This window comes from Streptopelia decaocto (assembly GCF_964273445.1).
Source record: "Streptopelia decaocto genome assembly, chromosome: 1".
Lineage (NCBI taxonomy): Eukaryota > Metazoa > Chordata > Aves > Columbiformes > Columbidae > Streptopelia > Streptopelia decaocto.
The window spans coordinates 95,145,042-95,166,115 of record NC_138663.1 but is presented as its reverse complement, the minus strand read 5'-3'; the positions used below and the strand labels follow the sequence as shown (position 1 = coordinate 95,166,115).

The following is a 21,074-nucleotide window of genomic DNA, read 5'->3' as shown; positions in this document are numbered from 1 at the left end:
GAGAAGACATTTAAGTTCCAGCAAACCATGGATTTTATGTGAAATTATTTCACAAAGCAAAAAAAACCAAAACCAAACCAAAACCTGATCCGTTACCTGAGTTGCAAATTACTGCTGGGAATGAATAAAACAGTTACTATCATCACAGAAAGGAGAAGCAAAACACTTTCAGTCCATATTACACAAAGAGATCAAGTTTTATTAGATAAAGTAACAAAGCCACTTGATGGTACAAAAGATAGGCAGAAAAACATTCTGAGAGTGTGTAAATTAACACTTCATGCAGGTAGTGACTCAGAAAAAAACAAACACCTGAATGACTGCTCAATATGAAGTACACAGAGGTAAGAACAAGGATTAAAAGGATAAAAAGCGCTGTGTAAAAAAAAAAAAAAAGGCATTTAGAAAGTCCTACTTAATTGCAAGAGATTGCATGAGGAGGTAGCATCTTAGCCCTTCCTGCTGAGAAGTCTCGGGTAGGTTTGGTCCAATGTCAGGTAGCAGCTGATGTCAAACTCATGCAAACCCCTATTGCAAACGCTAATATCTTGCCAGACATTTGAACTCAGCTTTTGCATATAAAGTGCATCTAAAAAGTGAGGTATATTGATGAAGCTGCATAGTGAACTTTATACAATCCCTCTTTCTGTTTTAGTCCTGATGCTTGCAGTTTCTCTTACCTTCATGATCATCTGTTATTGCACAGTTCATTTTAAAAATAGAAAAATAAGATTAATATGCAATGGCAAACAACATAAATCCCCTATATTTTACATAAGCAAAAAACCTTACTGAGAGGAAAAGTAACTATAGAGTTACTAAAATAGGTAAATAAATGATCAGTTGTGAAATTCTAAATCAGCATGACAGAAGCCAAGAACCTGTAATTTTAGAACAATCCGAGATTAGGTAAGCCATTGGTTTCATATATGTTTATTTTCAATGTAAGGCATATTTTGGCTACACCTAATAAAATATATTTCACTATCACAGACAAAACTGTCCAGGGGCCTAGTTCTGTTATTGTCATCACTGCAGAACCAGAATGAGTGATAAAAATAGTACGTGTTCAAATAAACACCTCTCTTACAAACCATGAAAAACGTTGTGACTACCCTGTTGGTACAGGGCTCACAAACGGATGCTCAGCACAGAACAACAGTTGCAGCTGCTTCTAGATCTCTAATGTTAATGATGTATCAGTGTATATATAAAAATCATGTCAGATAGGATTGTCAATACAGTAGCTTTGATATATCAAACATTTTTAAACTGAGCCTGTTGTATTTTTAAAACAAACTATGAAACAGACAAGTCAGTTTCACAGTGATATAAAATCCTGAGAACTGCGGTTGCAAGCACTGCCGAATATCTTCACAATTATAAGAAAGATATCAAATAATTCATGCAGCTACAGACATATTTCTTCTTCTTGTTCATACATAAAATAGGATTAAGTTCTTAGGACTTTCAATATTGCCAACTGTTGCAAAATCTAAGCACTTGCAAGTAAATTATACATAAACCATAGTTCTTCAGAGATTTCAGCCAGGTCTGCCTGCTCTCTTTTCTCTGACAAGGCCTTGAAACCCTGATGATGTTGAGAGCACTTTTGTTACTGGGTCTTTAAAACATCCCTGGTTTGTTAACTGGACCTTTATGGGATCCACGATGTTCAAACCAGGACACATTTAATGCAGACAAAGCATTTTCAGCTTTTCACAGTTAAGAAGCTGAGAATGAAATGCTATTTGTTCCAGCCCCTTTACTTTGACAGTGTAATGGAGGATTAATTTTTGTGTTGAGTTCTATCACATCTTTGACAAAATCATTGTTTCCTATGAAGTCTCCAGCAATGATGTTAATACATTCTTTTTTTGGTCCTGGATACTGCTGCTTTATCCAGATTTTCAAGCACGGAAGACCCCGGAGTGTCATTTTCTTCAATGATCCAAATGGATGTAGGAGAATATACCTTAAATTTTCAGTAAGGTTAATCCCCGCTACAAAGAATTTTTCTGAAACAAAAATCAGAAAGTGATACATTAAATATTCCTTTGAGGAGAACAGAAGCTGCTCAGCACTGCATTAACTCCAGATCTCCTTCCTCTAGGAATCATTAAAATATCAACTTTATAATATTTCTTTGTTGTTTCATATCCCTAGAACTGTTTCAGTAGACTGTCTCCCCTTCTTGCAACTGCATACGGTAGTATAATAAAGGGTTACTGACCCAAGCTTGGTTATTGAACCATTAAATTTTAGCTAAATTTATCTAGATAATTCATTGCAGACTAAAGGTTCTTCACTGGCTAGTTCTCCTTTTCAAATTATGTTTTCTTCTGCTTCCAAATGCTTAGCCCTCCCCCATGACAGATAGGAACTCAGGGTGCACCTGCACAAGCATCTTCCTTTGGCTGTGGAGTCTGCGTTTGAAGCATTTCTCCTCTGCATCACCTCATGTGTACACATCACAGAGCTGCGGCAGAGGTTATAAACTGAATTTCATACAAACCTAGAATCATAGAATAGTTTGTCTTGGAAGGGACCTTCAAAGGCCATCTAGTTCAATGCCCCTGCACTGAGCACGGACATCTTCAACTAGATCAGGTTGCTCAGAGCCCCGTCCAGCCTGGCCTGGAATGTCTCCAGGGATGGGGCATCTACCAACTCTCTGGGAAACCTGGGCCGGTGTTTCACTGCCCTCAGTGTAAAAAATTTCTTCTTCACATCTAGCCTGCATCTCCCCTTTTTTAGTTTAAAACCATTACCCCTTGTCCTGTCACAACAGGCCCTGCTAAAAAGTCTGTCCCCATCTTTCTTACAGGCCCCTTTTCAGCTCAGACTACACCAGTGTGCTTGAGCACTGCTGCTTCCTAAGGTAGCTACAGCCTCACGCACCATTCTTGTAGGAGTTTCTTTTCACAACAAGGGTTAGTATAATGCATTTCCCTCATCATCAGCACTGCCTAAAGCAGCAAGCACGGGACTGAGGTAGTAGACTCCCACCTGTGAGAAAGGCACAACAGCACCAACTAGCTCTTCCGTGCTGAGGGCTTCTTTTCCATGGGATTGTGCAAGTGAAGCGGCTGCCACAATTTATGTAGCCTATGCATGTACATACACTGATGCGTGTATTTGCAGCACCGAAGATGAACGTTGCACTCGCCCATGAGTGGGCGGGACACTCAGCAACGTGGGCACATCTTGTGCACACAGCGTGCACAAAGTGGTTATATCCCTTAATGCCATGAACACCCAACTTCCTATCTGTTTTTCACTGCTGTACATGCCCCTTGTTTCCCCCGAGTGACCCATTGTGCCTACCTGGACGGCCCATCCGCTTCATGCGCTCCAAATAGTGGATAAGAGCACGAGTGGTCGTTTTGTTTCCCCACCAGTACGGGATGATGGGCCACAGCTCACAGTGCTTCTCCACTTCCACGCCCTCTTCGTATGAGACTATAACCTGATGGCCACGTTGCCACATGGTCCGCAGCGTCGGCACCACCTATAAGAAAGCGTGCCCGGGTTGGAGTCAACAACACAGCAGGGTCCCCAAAGTTCAAAGACTGACATGCGACATCGCCTTGGTAAAGGCACAGATTCAGTTCAAATAAAGCTTTTAAACGTGCAACCCAGTAGGACGTAGGCTGGGTTACAAGCTGCAGGGGCAACAGGAGCCTGGAAACCTTGGTAGATTTCTCCTTTCCTCAGTTCAGCCATGGTAAAGCACATAATTCAAGGTTTTACACCCGTGTAACAAGAAACCAACCCTGTGTTGGCCTTCTTGCACATACCGCTGCTGAAAATTTGTTGGTAGAGGAAGACACAGGCCATTTGGTGAAGGAGGTAGGAGTGGGGCAGAGCCCTACATCAGGGATATCAAACTCATTTTCACTGGCGCTACATCAGCCTGGCGGTTGCCTTCAAAGGGCTGAATGTAATTTTAGGATTGTATAAATGTAGGAGTAGTTACATTTACACTGTAGTTACATTGACACCCCTGCCCTACACCCAGCTGTAGGAATACAGACACAGATAAGAAGGAATGCTTTTGGCAAATGCCTCACATTGATCCAAATTTGTAACTGTAGCCATCAAAGAAAATTTAACTGCTTAAGCACTCAATGCAAGTCTTCAAGATGTATGTTAATTCTGATTTGCCTAAGTGGAAAGTTTCTGAAATTGGGGTGCCCCAGACATTTTGAATTGAGAGAGGGGAAGACTTGAGTCAGAAACATCAGACAGACAGGCTGAAATAGGCCTGTTAAATCTTAGTGTTTCAACATGAAATGACATTTTCCTACCTTCAAAAGTTACCATCAGCCAGACTTGAGGCCCTCTGACTAGTTTTATTTGCAAAACCAACATATTTAACAGGTATTTTTAAAAATAATGTTGTGGTTAAAAGCTATGTGTTGCTTGTGAAAAGAAAATGGTGGCTTTTTGATGTTCCAATTAACTTTTTAATTAAAATAAAAGCCAAAGGCAGTTGAAAATGGTTTATGTAAATCTTTGAAGAGAGCAAAGAATTGAATGATCATGGGAATCCCTCTTACTTATCTGAGAAAGAGAGTGCAAGCCCCAATTAGGTCAGAAAATACTGCAAAATTAAGACACAAACTACTCAAACTACAAAAATCTATGGTTGGCAGAAGCCTTTGCTTCACTCGAGCCGCCTTTCTAAAGCCGGTACCTCTTTAGAAAAAAAAAAAAAAACAAACAGTATGTGGGATAAGAGCCAAAAAAAATTTATCAGAAATGTGTACATGAGCACAGGTGCTTATTTTGCAAACAAAGCAGAAATAAAACTGTAGATGTCTAACAAGGGATTTTTAAACTCTAGTAATCCAGATCAAAGGAAGATACCTTGAATAGTTAAGGCAATTAAAATTTTAAATGCAATGTAATGTTGTCATGCTGTGGCATGGGCAGTACTACATACAGATCCCTATTTAGCATTTGCTTCATAAATACTTTGCCACTTACTTTTGTACAATGACAGAGCTGCGGTCTTGAAAGACAGTTAATATGAGATTATTTTAGAATAAGTGAGCGTACATTTGGTTATTTGGTGTTAAATCTGAATCTATGATCCTGAAAAACCCCACAGCTGCCAAACCTGAAATGATATCAGTTGCAAAAATTGTGAGATCTGTTGTGCTGGTCGCAGACCCCATAGAATCAAAGTGTTCCTGCTTGAGGGAAGTACTTGGCTTCTTTTTTCTTGAGTGCCTTTCCTCCCTCCCCCTGGACACCACTCAGAAATGTTTTTCTTTCTTCCGTCAGGTGATCTCAAACCATTCATTTATCACCTTTGTTCAACAAACTATCAGCAGCAGCTTGCCCCTTTTGCAATTAATAACGTTTTTTTCTTTTTAAGAGCTGGCCATGTGTCTGAAAGCAAATTTGACCATCTTCTCCAGTATCATTCTGCTCATCCAGGACTTACAACTTATACACCCTAGTTACTTGCAGAAACAATAAAACAGTGTTACTCAAGTCTTCTGTTATTCAGCTGAGACCTGGATCTTCACAATTCTATAGTTTTGCTGAGAATTGTTCTATTTTAACTCTGCTGTACAAAATGCTTTGAAATGGTAATACACACTACTGATACAACAGCTTCAAAAGCTGAATTCCAATCGCAAACAGGGTCATCATCATCCTGCACCCCTCACATCTCCAGAGAAAACCCTCTGTTCCTGTGCATCTTTGAAATGTTAATTGTTTAACTGCTAAAAGATCTCATACCTTGTAAAAAAAAAAAAGAGGAAGCTAAACAATCTCAACTTCTACAATTTAGCAATCACATTATTTCTGATTATTTAAATTAAGGCTTTTCTGGAGGTTTGAGTGAGTGAAAGCATACTAGGTTAGTCTGAAGGTCAGCTCCAGCTCATGTTCAGGAAAGAAAGTCAATGCCACCAGAAATGCACTGAGGGCAAAGATGCTTTTAAGAGGGACCTCAACAGGCTGGAGACATGGGCTGACAGAAACTTCACAAAGATCAACAAAGGCAAAATCCTGCACCTGGATGGACTAACCCTACGCATGATGACAGACCAGGGGTAGGTGGGTAGAAATCTTCTTTGCAGCAAAGGACCTGGGGGTCCTAGTGGACACATGAGCCATCAATGTGCCCTTGTGGCAAAGGTCGACTGCAAACTGGCCTGTATTTGTAAAGGCATGGACAGCAGCTCAAGAGAAGGGGTTATTCCCTTTTCTTTGGCACTTGTGGGACTGCATCTTAAGTACTGTGTCTAGCTGGGGCTTCTCCACTACGAAACAAAAGTCATTGACATGCTGTAGTGAGTCCAGCAGCATACAACCAGAGTGAGCAGAGGCTGGAGTGACGCTCAAGGACAGACTGAGAGAGCTGGGTCTGTTCAGCATGAGGAAGAGAAGATTATGGACAGATCTTACTGCTGTCTGCAAATACCTAATGGACAGATGTAGTGAAGACTCCTCAGATATGCACAGCAAAAGGATGAAGGTCAGCAGACACAAGTTACAGCAAAAGAGACTCTGACCAGATAGATACAAGGAAAACATGTTTACTGTGAGAGTGGTCAAATTTTGGACCAGGTTGCACAAAACGTTTGTGGAATCTCCATCCTCAAAGATGTTTAAGAGTGGATGGGACACAGCCCAATGTAATTTTGAGGCTGGTCCTGCTTTGCATGACGGGTTTGGACCAGATGACCTCCAGAGGTCACTTGCAACCTAAATTATGACAAATATCATAAAAAATAATTTCTAGTTATTGCTGTGAAAAGGCAGAAAATTGATTTTTTAAATTCTATGAATATGGTATGGACTATATTTATAACAGACACACCTTTTTTTTTAATCACAACTCAGATGGCACAGTGCATGACAGTTGTGCCCATTCTATTGTCCTACAGCTCAACAGACATGACAGTCAAATTTCATTCCCTCCTCCACAATGTGAGATGTAGATTAACTTTTTCTCCTCCATTTTGTTAGGTAATCACCTATCTCTGACGTAGAAAATGTTACTTTTTCTAGGTTGAAAATACAGTGAAAGTAGAACATATCTAAAAATTTGGAATCAGAGATCTCAACATAATATATCACTCTTAAAAAAAGAAAGATAAAAAAACAATGTCATACTTACGTTTCTGGGACACAGTTTACACTGGAAAATCTCTTTTATACAGGCAGTCAGATGACAATGAAGTCTCCTGGTTAATCCATCAAAATTCCTGCAGGCTAAGATAACAACTTCCTGAGGATGAGTTTCCAACCACCTTAACACTTCCCACAGAACATCCTACAAGAGAGAGTCACCACAACTTAGAAAACCATCTATGCTATGGAGGAAAAAGGAGATAAAACAAAAAACTGGTGGTGGGCTAGACTCACATTCACAATAATAATAAAAATCAGAGTAGGTTTCTATCTGACAAGGTGGTCCATAGAGATGCATCCCAGGAAAACTTGCTTTCTGCAGGTCTGTGCTGATTTGCTTTGCATGTACACTATACTTAAAAGCTCTGTACTTTAATAATATCCACTAATCTCTTGCTGCCTAGAAGCAGGTTAGCAGTAAACCCATCTATACACAAACTTCTTTAAGGACAAACAACATATTAGTGGCAAACTCAAAAATGGGGAAAAGCTCTGTGCTTGCTAAAACATGACAGGACCCATTTTCCCCATTTGTTATAAACAACGACAACTTCTTGAAGACCACTTGTAATTAGCAGGGTAGTCAGGCACTACATCTAACCATTTACATGAGCATGCCAGTCACCATGAAATCTCAAAACGTGAAAGGTTCAGATTCATGAGCATGAACCCGAAGTTTAGCCAGTTAGCTTACAAATGAAAAGCTGGATTAGGTGGCTGTGCCTGGCTATACAGATCCCAGCAAATGGAAAGAAGATGTAAACCACTCCACAGTGACAGAGCACAGGCAAAGAGCAACACACAGTAGTTTCTTCACACTAGCTGACAGTAATTTCACCATGTGATCCAGATTTGAGTCTCTCTGTCTTGCAGTGAAATACTTTTTCCTCAAAAAAAAGTCGTTTCTGTGATTTGATTAGGCTTTTAGTACCCTCATTAATAACTTCTCTCCTTTCTGGAGAAACAGGATTGCCCTAGGTAGCATGCTGAGACAACTCAAGATAAACCCCAGAAAAATCAGGCACTTGGTAGTGGGTAGGCAGTGGAGAGCAGGCACAGCAACTCCCGTTTGGAGATTAGGAATTGATTGATCCTGAATATTACTTACAGATGCTGAAACTAACCTCCAGCCCAATAACCAGCCTGTAGTTTGGCTTTCTCTAGTTTGAAGTCCTCACATTAGAGAAACAAATAAGCTAACCAGAAAACCTTGGGCCAGCATTTTCAGATTATAATGTCTCTTAAATAAAAGAAACAACACTGGTTTTATAGCCACCCCAATAGGAACAAAGGACAATACCTGTACAGTAACAGTTGTGTAAACCATATGCACAAAGTACAAATTCATAGATGGATCATCAGCCTTGTGGGCAATCCTGAAATCCAGATATCTAACTCCAGCCTCAAGTTGCTCCGTCACAGTCAGTACCTGAAAGGTGAAACAGAAGACAAAGGTGCTGAGAGCTTGGAACCAATTTGTTCCTTTAGTTTAGAAAGCTGGAAGATGAGTACAAGGTTAGCCCTATGACATTTTTCACATTTTTCACAGGTCTTTCATATCTTTAAATCGGAACTACATGGCTGCAAGTCACACTTAGAAGTATTTTACCCTCTGACAAGAGGGATCCCCATTTTCCTGGGGCATATACTGCATGTATGGACTAGATTAGTTTCAGACCTCTGCCCCTGCTGTGTTCTGAAAGTTAAAGATCTATTAACCTGTGCATAAATATACGATCACTCTTCACAAGACTATCTGTATGAACAAAAATTGCAGGATCAGCACCTTAGAAATGCTGTATTTATTTTTATTTTATTAGATCAAAGACTTTAGCATGGTTTTCTCTGTGGAGCTCAGTCATCCCCAGCAGAAGGAAAAACAAAACCAGAAAAAAAGTACCAGCTATTGTTCTTTTTTCAGGATAAAGTATATTTAGAAGTTTGAATTAACCTGTAGAAGTCCCACAAAACAGAGGTCCTTCTCTGTTTTCGCTTTCCCTTGGACCTCTTCTACTGGATTTGCGGGCTGAATGGAACAGGTGACAAAGTGGAATTTCTGGGGCAAAAAGTCCCAAATGATATGTCTCTTATCTATATAAAGGCTCTCTTTGCAAAAGAAAATAGAATCAATTTAATTAACTGCATTTAAACATTAATTTGTCTCAGATAAACCTGCTATGGACAACACTATTAAGTTTCAGATAGAATACACTGTACTGATTTAAGTCAGAAAGGATTCAACAAATGCAAAATCAACACAAGGTGTTGCGTCTGAATAACCACATTTGTGGCTTCAGTGACAAGACAGAGCCTCAACACATGGCAGAATGCTCACCTTGCCTAGCTTCAACCATCCAACTTCATGTTCTTAGGACAGGAATATACTCCCCTGGGCTGTACCTGAGCTGCAGGGCTGGGGAGCAGTCCAGCCCTACGTGCCCCAGGGTGCGGGCACTGCTTGGGCCACCAGCCCCCTCCGGGCCTGCTTGGTCATACCAGGCTGAAGCAGTGGAAGGACTGATCCATGCCCAAGTTCCACCTTCGCCTGGAGTGCACAGAGATGGGAATGCATATGGCTGTGGGTCATGTATAACCTTTGTAGCCAGAAAAAGCACCAGATGAAATAGACACTCTGAACTGCTCTTTGGATTAATTTCTCTCTTTCCATTGACTGCATGGGAAAACTAGACAAATTAGACTCCCTAATTAGTTACCTGGATTTGGATACTGAATTAGACAGCATGAATGCTGCCAACAGGGGTAAAACTTGAGAGGAAGCCTTGGGGAGGAATGCTGCTCAGTGCTGCAACCTCACGCCAGAGTGGGAGTTACATATCTGATGTCAGTCATTGCACAGGAAAGATTTGGGCCTCTAGACTGACACCCATAACAGCCAGGGCTCAAGCCAGACACTGCCTCCAAGACAATGGGCCATCCAGGAACCTATGGGTCCTACCATCAGTAGGACACCTCGGTGTCTGTTCTGGATACCCACGTATGGTGTCACCTCCTCCCAAAGAGAACTCAAGCACTGCAGAGCTAAGGAGGGGCAGGACCACAGCTGTGCCTCTTTCCAATCAGCACAGGGCCACTTCCCACTCATCATGCTGGGTTTAGACCAGAAGATGACCATAATGATGTTGCTTGTCACCAACAGGGTCACCTCACTGCCCAGCAGCCCACAAATTAGGAGGTATCTACATCTTTCATTGGCTGAAGTCCCAACGCAAAAAGCAGCTCCAGACAAGGCGCTGTGCTGAGTACCTTTCCACATCAACTCATCACCGCCCTTACATATTTGGTATCTAGTACCATCCAAGACTATAGTTGGCCAGGGCTGCTCAAACACAAAAGAAGCCTAGGCATAATTATTGTCATTTATCAATTATTCAGTTTTAGTTCCCCAATAATGAACTACTCCTTCAATAAGAACAAAAGTGAAAATATTTTTGGTACCTCTTTGATGCTTGGAAAGTCTGTTTTTTAGAAAAATCTTCAAAAGCTCTAGCTTAAATCATGATCCCCAACTTTGTCTTTGTCTTTTGTATTGTGAGGAACAAAGAGATAACCATTAGCTTAATATTTAGACATTTAAAAAAATAAACTTAACATTATGTGAGGGACCACACCTTCATTCTCTTAATCTTTATAGAAAAAAAAACCCCTTCAACAAGATTTTTGTCTCTGCTGGTGGGTGACATATGTACACAATACAGATAGGGAAAACAACTGACATCTTGCACAACAGTGATGGTAAAAATGGCAAGTATTACCTTCTGAACAAAGTATAGGAGAAAAATCTCTTTTGATTATCATAATATTAAGTGTTATTTGTAACAACAATAAACATATGAAAAAGAAGATGAGTTTCTAGTATCAAGTGGTCAGCTCTAAGTATCACCTTTGTCTGTGTATCATCCCTGCCTCACATACATGCTTTTTCCCCACAAAAGAAGATTTTATATGTATTGGCACCTATCTCATACTGCAATGTGCTGCTTGTGGATGTGACAGAGTTAATTTTCTTCAGAGTAGCTAGTATGGTGCTGTGTTTTTGATTTGTGCTGAGAAAAGTGTTGATAACACAGGGATGCTTTAGCTGTTGCTGAGCAGGGTGTTCACAGAGTCAAGGCTTTTTCTGCTTTTCACACCACCCCACTGGTGAGGAGGCTGGGGGTACACAAAGAATTGGGAGGGGAAGAAGAAGGAGGAAGTAGGAATGTTTGGAGGGATGGTGTTTGTCTTCCCAAGTAAACTGTTACACAAGATGGAGCCCCGCTTTCTTGGAGATGGCTGAACACCTGCCTGCCCATGGGAAGTAGTGAATGAATCCTTGTTTTGCTTTGTTTGCGTGTGTGGCTTTTGCTTTGCCTATTGAACTGTCTTCATCTCAACCAACAAGTTTTCTTACTTTTATCCTTCTGATTCTCTCCCCATTTCCACTGGGGAAATGAGCGAGTAGCTGCGTGGGGCTTGGTTGCTGGCTGGGGTTAAAACACGACACCTAAGCACAGTATCTCATCAGAGCACAGATTTCTGGGCAACAGGCTATTCCTTCATTGTGCACAGAGGGTGTGACTGCTCTCAGCACAGCAGCACAAGTTTGAGCTTTGCCCAGGCCTGATGAGAACACCAGACAACACTTACCTGAGTTGTAGACCACTTCATGATAATGGGATGCACAATGCAGGGCATACATTTGTTTAAAAGCTTCACCACCTTGGATTCATTGCCACTAACAGCAGAACTTTTATCCAAGCAGTAGGTCATAGTGTCGTGACTCCCTGTGGAATACAAAAATAAATGTAGAGAAAATGTCACTCGTTAACTACTCAAGCACCACAATAGATGGTTATATTGTGTGCGCACACCTGACATGCCACCCCATTTCCAAATCACACATCCATATTGCCTGACAGCCTATGTAGTTATGGCGAAAATGTGGGCTCTTCTACACAAGTTGCTCACCTGACATTAATGAGCCTAATGCAAAGTCCTCATGAAGGGAAGGCATCGAGACTTTTCAACAGAGTAGTCCCCATCTAAACTACACATCAGTGTCATTTGCCTCAAACCACAATAAAATGGCCTGTTCCAAACAACATCTCTCACTGAAATAATTATCTTAATGTGAAAACCCACTTTTGTTCAGGAATAAATAGCTGAAGGTTGAACTTATCTAGAATTTGTCCTATTTTCAGAGCTGTCCAAATGTAGGATTTCATACTCCAATCCTATCATCTCTGCAAAGAAAAATATGGCTGAAAGCAGAAATTAATCTTCTTATGCCTTCAACTGGACCAACTCCTAACTTGACACTTTGAGCATTTATATCTTAAATATCTGGTAAAAATGCCCTCCTGGACTAAACACTCACATCCCCTAAAAAAACAACATAAGAGGTGACTGCTTGAAGATTTCAGAGGCAAATCCAAGTCTAAGTTTACGTGTAATAGATGAACAAGATCCACCTTTTACAGACTTCAAAACTTACCTGACTCTTTCCAGCATAGTGAATTACACAGGGGCAGGCTAAGCATCAGAGCCAAGTACAGCCTGCCCAAATATTTGACTTCTTTGAAGACTTAATAAATCTGACACATCTCTTGCATCACATTTAGATGAAATTCTGTTGCAACTCACAATTTCTTCAGGACAGGCAACCAGTGATTTTGCTAGCTTTTTCTGTTCTATTATTTCTTCTAAGTTTATAAAGCATCAATAAGAAAAGCTAACAACTCAGTGAAGTGACTCACTGGGATCTTTACAAAGCATCTGCAAGGGATTTCCATATCATTTTGGTTTTTAAGCATTCTGTCAAAACAAGTTGTTCACTGGTGCTAGGAACTGCCTTCTTGAATGGTCAGTCTTACTGGTGCCAATGGCAATACTTCTAGTAGCCAAAGAAAAAGGACACTTGAAACAAAGGATATTATTTGAAACTCTCAATTATAGTTTAATGTATCACTCAAGTTTTTCACCTTTGAAAAGCACGTTTCTGTCTATTTTCCTGCTTTAAACACCCAAACCAAGCTCATTGCAGATGAACAACCAATAATGAGGGCATGCGATCAAAGAAGTTTATCTTACAAGATGTAAGAGTTCAACCATTAAATACCCATAGACCAAATCCAAGTCTGACAGAAGTGAACAGGATTCCATCAATGGGTGTCACACCTCTTGATGCTAATCAGCAAATGGGTAGTAACCTTTCATTTTAGGAGTCTTCTTATGATGTCAGTGAGATAGAGTAATGAAAGGAAGATGGGCCTATCCATGACACAATGCATATGATGCAAGGATAGTGAGCTAGCAACAAACCAGGTAACTTCAGATCTTGAAGCAACATCTGCCCAGCAGCACCGTGCTGAACCTGGTGCAAATGCAACACTAATTGCTGACACTTGGCTCTGACTCCTTGTCACACTTTCGGAATGCACTCTCTTACATTTCTTGCATGCCTTGTTGTCTTCTCTATTCAACATGAGCTTCCACTTCCAAACTGGGCTTCTCCCAGTCATTGCTCCCTCTGAAAACCTGCCAGAGCTGTCTTAACCTGGTTGGCCTTGATCTGCTTTTGTTCTGGCCTGGGCTGGACCAGTTTTGTAGGTCAGCTGAACAGTCACCAAAATCCTCCAAGCTAGCAGCCTGCAATGCTCTGTAAAAGTCCTCCAGTGTTTGCTGAAATGGGCTTGTCTTCAACTGTTCTTTTCTTCCTGCCTGTTCTCCATGCAGCCATAATCACAAGAACAACAAACATTCACAAGAATAACAAGGTCACTGTTAGGAGAAAAGCCAGGAAGTCAAAGGCACACATCAGCAGGTCCTCAGCTTTCTACAATGTACATGAAACACCAATCTGAAAGCTTTTTAGAAACAACATGGCTCCTTTTCCACCAGAAAAAGACAATGAACATGCTACTGACTTTTTAAAGGATTTTTGCAAGAGGAAAGAAAGAAGATAAAAAAAAAGGGGGGGGAGGAAGAGGAGAATATTACCTTCTTTCTTCTCTAATAAGATAGATACTAACTTTCTTCTCTTGATGGTTAAATAAGAAAACTAGAATTTTTTATTAATATCTGTCCTGGGGGTCTTCTGATGTAGGCTTTATCCAAGCAGATGTGCATTTATTTTGAAGTTAACATCAATTTAAATTACATATTCAAGAATTCACCATGAAATATGTTTCTGGGTTTCAATTTTAATCGAAACTCCACATTACATTAGTTCACGAAGGGCAGAAAAAAAAAAATCCACCACAGTTCTTGAGCCCTCCCAGGGCTCCACTCACTGAAGACAAGACTTGGTTTTTCCCACTATCACTCAATATATCTTTGCCAAAGTTAACCTTCAATCCTGTAGCCTACATAAAGCATTCATCTACACGTTGTGCTGCTTTCCACCCAAACTACCTGTTGCATCTACAGGTGTGAGGGAAAACATGGGCTAGACTTTTCTTTAGTACCATTTTCATTGTGGAGGCAAGGGGAATCACTCAAGAGCTGAAAGTGCTCCAGTGCCTCCCAAAGTGCCAGTAAAAACAGGCACTCCCACAACTTCTTCAGACAGAAGGAGAAAAAAATAATAATCTATTCAAGGCAGCAGAGAAAAGCAATAATATGACCAAAGAAAGGCTAACAATACACAGGTCTGAATGCAGTACCAATACAGACACCAGTTACAGTGCAGCTGTATTTACCTGTAACAGAATAAACCCAGTTTTTGTAGCAGGGTCATGCAAAAAAGTCACATTCTACAATAATAAAAACATATACTAATTAAAAGTCTCCATTGTTGTTTTTTTCATACCTTCACAGCCTCTTTTAAACAGTACAAAGAAACAAATAATACAATAAAATGTTATTTCACTCCTTTTGTGACCATTCTATCATGTAAGAAATAGTAAGAGCAAATTAGGAAAATCTCACCATTGCCCAGATAAGCAAATGTTCAGATTATTAACACTGATCTGACGAGATGATGCACGTGGATCACAAAAAAAGTCCCTCTTTCCTTCCCTCAAAAAAAAAAAAAACCTTTTTCACACCCCACCACCCCCCAAGAAACCCCAAACATTACAGACCAAAAGTATTCATATGCACACATATGTCACACAAACCCTCCCCCAAGCCCTTCTCCCACACACTGACCCAAATAATAAAGGTAACCATCCTGAAATGGGACAAACAGGATGTTCCAATGTTTAAATGACATGCTAACAAAACAGCAGAGAACAAAAGTTAATCTTTACCTGGAAGAGCTAAGTTATAGAGGGGAATGTCCCAGAGCTTTTCCGGTAGCTGTGACATCCATTGAGCATTTTCATGGCACATGCGAATGGAGGTTTGCAAAGGGCCTTCCATTAGTGCCTGTTCTAGGACTTCACAGGATGTTCTGTGAGGAAAGAAAAAACAAATAAAAACAAAATAAACCATTGCATATACTGTGGTTGAATTAATGCCATTGCACCTGTGCAGAACAGATTTATACATACTATCAATCTGCAGCCCTTCTCTCAAGTAGTTGCAGAAAAATGTCAAGAGCTTCTCAGCCACAACACACACTGGTTTTGATAACACTGTCTCCCAGCACAATGCCAAGGGAGGGTTCAAGCTTCGAGCTTGTAAACTGACCAACTGAAAGGAAAAATAGAGCCAAGACAAATATGTGCAGCTTTGTTGGTATGGAGAAATGACTACCTGCATTGGCTATTGCAACATCATGAGGAGCAACCTACCTCCTGAGTGAAATAACATCTGTTCCTTGACCCTTTGCAGCCCCGGGACCAGGACAGGGGCTGGGTCTGCCATGCCCAGGTCCCTGGAGAACTCTTACCTTGAAGCATCAATTCACGTGTCACAACAATACCTCTATGAAAAGCCCTGACAAAGATGTCAGGTCATGCTAGCTTCTGGGGTCAAAGAGGAAAACTTCCATCATCTTATTCCCTCTTCTGAGAAGATCTCTTGATGTCTATTCTTATCACCCTCCTACTGAGCCCATGATCACAAGTACTTCAGTTTGGCCAGACCTTCCGGAAAACTACTCTTGAACTGTTTTTGGATATAAGCCTCTTTGGGATCTTCTCCAAAAATTGTGATGGTCATGCAGGAATGCCAGTGGATGAAAACCAGCTCTGAGAAATCACTAGGGCCTACTAGAGTTATCCTATGAACTTTTCCTTTTATGTTCTCCTGAATGATGCAGAACATGAAGACAAGCTCTCCACGCCTTTTTTTTTCCTCTAGGCTGTTCCTGAAGTCCAGGTGATGTTTTAGGGATGAAAGTCTTCCATCTTCTCACTGTTCTCAAGGCTTTAGCTATTTTTTTCACAGCTGTGTAGTAGCACATTTTCTTTGAGATCATGGCACAGTGATTATCTACATTAATATTCCTTCTTGTCTGCTGCAGCAATGGCAGTCAGATATGTATTTCTACAGGTTTTGTGCTCTGCCAAACATCCTTACTGGTCCCTGGTCCCTTTTGCTGTATCTTAGCACATTCATTCCTGAGATTGCTTTTCCCCAATGTATTCTTCAGGTTGCTTCTGGGACATGGCTGGTTTTTCTGGATTTACAAGTGAGACATACTGCATATATGAAGAACATTTACTTAAACATGGTGCAATAGTTTGTTTTGGGGTTTTTTTTGACATAGGGTCATCTCAAAGGCAACTTTAGGAATTGCATTCCTAAGTTTTCTGTACACACCACACAAAACAGATACCATCTGCTGTTATACCTGCCAATGCACATAGCATCACTCATCCAGCCTGCCTTGCTGTGCCTGCAGTGCGGTTTTGAACTGGTCTCTCTGAGTACAGCCATCCCAGGCAAGATAAAAATGGGACCCTGTTGTCTGAGGGAAATTCCCAGCGCAGTGACACAGGCTGCACGTGTCCGGTGCATAACCTGTGGCTTTCCTCCTGATGAAGAGTGGCTGCCTCAGATGTTACCCATATATATACATAAGGCCATTGTGCAAGCAGGAAAGAAGTGGTTTAAACCCTCTCTTGCTCCCTTTCTCTCCTTACGGAAAAAAAAAAAAATGAGCCTAGTGCAGAGCCCAGTGGAAAAACTCCCATAGATTTATTTAAGGAAAATAAGAAGAGGTGCAGATCTTTTCATCCTGAAAAGCAAATGGCCTCTATATGCCACATCTGGTATTCTTATTCTTGGAAAGAACTTCAGATCTTATGCAGATCAACTCATCCATCCTCTGTCTCTGGAATGTCACATGCTGAGCTTCTGTCTCCTGCAGACCCCTTGCTCTGCCAACGGAGGTCTGCAGCTAATCTCGTCCCTTTTTGCTGGGTTTTGTGCTTCCTCAGACTTCACACCACTGGTCGCCCAGTGTCGCTCTGCTTCAGTTTACATAGCATGTAGCATCAGCATGGACGGGGGCTGCAGAAGCTTAAAACAGCGTTGCTATTCAGTAGTTGTAAAAGATTGGATAGTCTTTCTCATTCCCCAGCAACGAAGCTGTCAGAAGCTGCAAGGATGCAACACTGCAGCATTTGGCAGCACTTGTGCGGGTCCTGTACACAGACTAGAAACCTAATGACAAGCATTGCTTTTTCTCTTTTCCTTGGGATCCGCAGCTCCCTTTCAAGAGTCTGCAGGGCTGTTTAATTCCTCTGTTTCCCAAAGCCACTCACAACCCCCAGAGTGGGCACAAAGCCCCTCCGGTGAGCAGCTGGGCCCCTGTAAGCCCTGCTTGCCAGCTACACCTCAGCCCAGCACAAGCTCCTTTGCAAGGACAGCACTCCCAGGACACATCCGAGGGTGCAGGTTTACCTACTGCCACCCTCTCCTCCTGCCACATCCTCTCACCGCCTCACTTGGGCCAATGCGGGAACAGTCTCCCAGCTACAGAAAAAAAGCTGTTTTGCTGCCGTGCTAGTCCCTTACACCAGTTCACCACCAAGTCAGGACAGCCCAGTGCTGGTCCAAGCTGAGGAGGCCCCTGGGAAGGCAGCAAGCCCTGCAGTGCGCTTTGCTGGGCTGTACAACAGACCCCTCAGTGTTGCTTGGCCAAAACCCACAGGCAGCAGGTTCTCAGCCTGGCACCAGCTGCCGTCAATGTCATAGGTTCTGCAAGATCAGGACACTTCACAAGGAGGGTCCTGCTGGGCCTGGGGAAAGCCAGCAGAGAGCAGAAACAGCAACACCAAACCATGCTGTGGTCCTGCAAACACAGACATATGAGAGTCCCATCTTCATCTCTTCTTCTACCCACCTCCTTCTACAGCACCCGGAGGCTGGGGATGGCAGCCACTGCTGCTGCACAGCAGGAACAGTAAGGCCGTGGCTGTCTGCTGTGCAAGTGCTGTGCAGAAGCAAGTGGACCAGATTTTAGCTCGATCCTCTGCACAGTGCAAGCCCTAGTTGTTCACACCACCACCGCCAAACTCAGCCGCTACCTTGTGTTTGAGATGTAGAGTATCCTTTAGGGAGAAACCCAGGCTTGCCTGGAGGAATGAGATTACAGCTGTTACCTACTGCCTCTCATGACTAAATCCCAAACTCCACAAAGGAGAACTGCATCGTTATTCCTTTTTTCAGACAGGCAAGTCCATCCTACACACATTTTTACATGATTAACTACCCTCGCTCTCCTTGTTCATGCCAGCTTTCTGATCTGACCTTGGGCAGCCTGAGCACAGGCAGCAGGTACATTCTGAGGACCCTACCGGGACACAAACAATAAATAAGCAATAAAACATGCCAGGACACGAGAGATAAACATCCTCTAACCGTAGGATGCCGAGAGCACTGGGTGGGATCCCAACCAGGGTTATGCCCAAAGTACACCTCACACACACAGCCCCGCCAGCCCAGAGGGCTGGTTGACAGCCAACCACCATGCAGTTACAGGAAGGAGGCATAATTAATGAGTGTTTGATGATGACATTAATTAAAACATTTGCTGCAGCCGACCCAGAAGCTAACAAGCATTCACGGGAATTACAGGAAACTTTTTGACGAGAGCTACCCCGGCTGCCACAGCCAGGAGCCAGCCGCCAGCCCCGCCGGGCACAGGGGCCGCGCCCCGGGAGAAGGGCTCAGCGCCCCCCACACTGGGGACACCCCGCGGCCCGGATCCACGCCCCCAGCCCGCTGCCGTACCCTGCGGGGTACACAGAATCCTCCCTCCCCGCTTTTTAAAGTCGAGTTACTTACTCCAACGGAGGATTTACGTTTCCATCTCAGCTCTTCCAGGGAGACTCGCACACCCCCGGCTCCCCCTCCCCGGGTCACCAGGCGCTGCCCTTGCCCGCCCCGCCCCGATCGGGTCAAGTGACCTCAGGTTTGAGGAAGACGAAGGAGGGGCGAGAGAGACGAGGAAGAAGAGGGGAGACGTGCGTGTGGCTCCGTGGCGCTGCCTGCCCGGCGCAGGTGGGACGCTCAGTGGGCTGAAGGTGTAGTGCTTTGGAGGGAGCCTGTGGATAGGGGACAGGAAGGAGTGCCAAGGGGACACCATGTCATAGCATGTAGCCGTCATTCAACTGCATTTAAAATCTATTAATACAAAAAAACCCACAACTTTACACACACACACATATATATATATAACTACCTTAATTGCCTGTTTTGTCCAACAGAATTTTCATTTCTTCGGTTTGCAGAGCTAATACCCAAGTCACTAATTGTTTCTCCTCCTCGTTTGCTTGTACAGCCCCTCACCCGTGGTGAAATTCACTCGTATATATAATGGCACATTGCAGAAATCTAGGCAAGTTCCTCAAAAAGGTTTACTGTGTAAGGAGGCAGGAGGTAAATGAGTGAGTGGCACACAGAAGCAAATATGCAAATCCTCAGTGTGCTTTCGGAAACAGAGTCTTCTCAGTCTTCCCAGAGGCTCTCTAGTGTAGTGGAAAAGCTCCCCTACTTCATCTCCCTGTTCCAAAATGACAGTAAAATACAAAATTACGTAGATAAAGAATGGCGAGCTGAAACCGAAATGGAAAGAATGGATAGTGAAGATGAACTTCCCTTTCTCCACCACAGGGCAGTATTCCCAGAGGATCACCTACAGCAGAACTGGGATCTGACTGCTCTAGGATCATACTGCGGTCAGGACTAGCGACAATTCAGGCTGCTGCAGGGTTGTGCTTCTTAATGCAAGGATGTGCAGGGTGGGTCCAGCTTTTTGAAACAGCCTGTATTTTCCAGATACCCCTTTTTAGCTATCTCATTTTTGCATGAGGCAGTGCAGAGGGAGGAACAGTTTTCTTGTGCAGAGCAAAACTTGCTGTGCCAACAACAGTGGCCAGACCAGGTTATCATTCAGCTAACTGAGCCATTCCTGTTGGGGAGTCCCAGGTCAGCTGGGCTGTCAGGGCTTCAGCGTTATGCCACAGTTCAGACTGCTCTTTATATATGAATTTTTACAGAGTATCACAAAACTAGCTGGAGGCAGATGCAGCATAGATGTGCAGCAGGTTGTAAAGCTAGGCACAAAAAGGACAAAATGCCAAAAGGGATGAAGTAAAGGAGAAGGTAGGAAAGAAAAGGTGCTGTTTAAATGTCGTGTGATTTTTCACTGCCATGACAGAAAGTAGCTGAGAACAGGTATGGAGAAATATTACTGTGCTGTTCATGGAATGAAATACATGGGGAAGTATTTCAAATGGGAAAAGTTAGGAGGAAAAATCAGACAAAAACAACTTAAATTCTTAATTTACTAAAAAAGTCAAGACTATGGAGGTGTGACAAAACAGCAGTCAGGTGGCCTCTGGATACTACCATGACAAACAGAGTACAGACAGACATGGGTCTGCTCTTGTAACGCAGACCTGTGTGATGTTGTTGGCTCTAGTGGGGAAAACGTAGCTGTGGAAAGGAAAAATATAAAAGCTATTTTTGTGCTGATGTGAAATGAATAACAGAAAACTCAAAAAGAACTATGCAAC

General features: G+C 42.5%; 1 protein-coding gene across 1 annotated transcript; it reads right to left on the bottom strand.

The window, feature by feature from the left end:
• Window positions 1–85: 85 nt before the first annotated feature.
• On the bottom strand, window positions 86–19,426 carry PLCXD1 (phosphatidylinositol specific phospholipase C X domain containing 1). The gene is made up of 7 exons (XM_082043358.1): window positions 19,342–19,426; window positions 15,411–15,553; window positions 11,806–11,942; window positions 8,459–8,587; window positions 7,145–7,300; window positions 3,328–3,511; window positions 86–2,018 (listed from the first exon to the last, which is right to left on the bottom strand). Exons 2-7 carry the CDS (start codon window positions 15,520–15,522, stop codon window positions 1,726–1,728), a joined length of 1,011 nt encoding a protein of 336 aa, XP_081899484.1. The 5' UTR covers window positions 15,523–15,553; window positions 19,342–19,426; the 3' UTR covers window positions 86–1,725.
• Window positions 19,427–21,074: the final 1,648 nt, after the last annotated feature.

Excerpts from the sequence above, each read along its gene's own strand:
- PLCXD1 (XM_082043358.1), bottom strand. The coding sequence starts at position 15,522 with ATGGAAGGCCCTTTGCAAACCTCCATTCGCATGTGCCATGAAAATGCT. Across the intron at positions 11,943-15,410 it reads CTATAACTTAGCTCTTCCAG|GGAGTCACGACACTATGACC; the intron begins GTAAAGATTAAC and ends TGTATTCCACAG. Across the intron at positions 3,512-7,144 it reads GTAAACTGTGTCCCAGAAAC|GTGGTGCCGACGCTGCGGAC; the intron begins GTAAGTATGACA and ends GCTTTCTTATAG.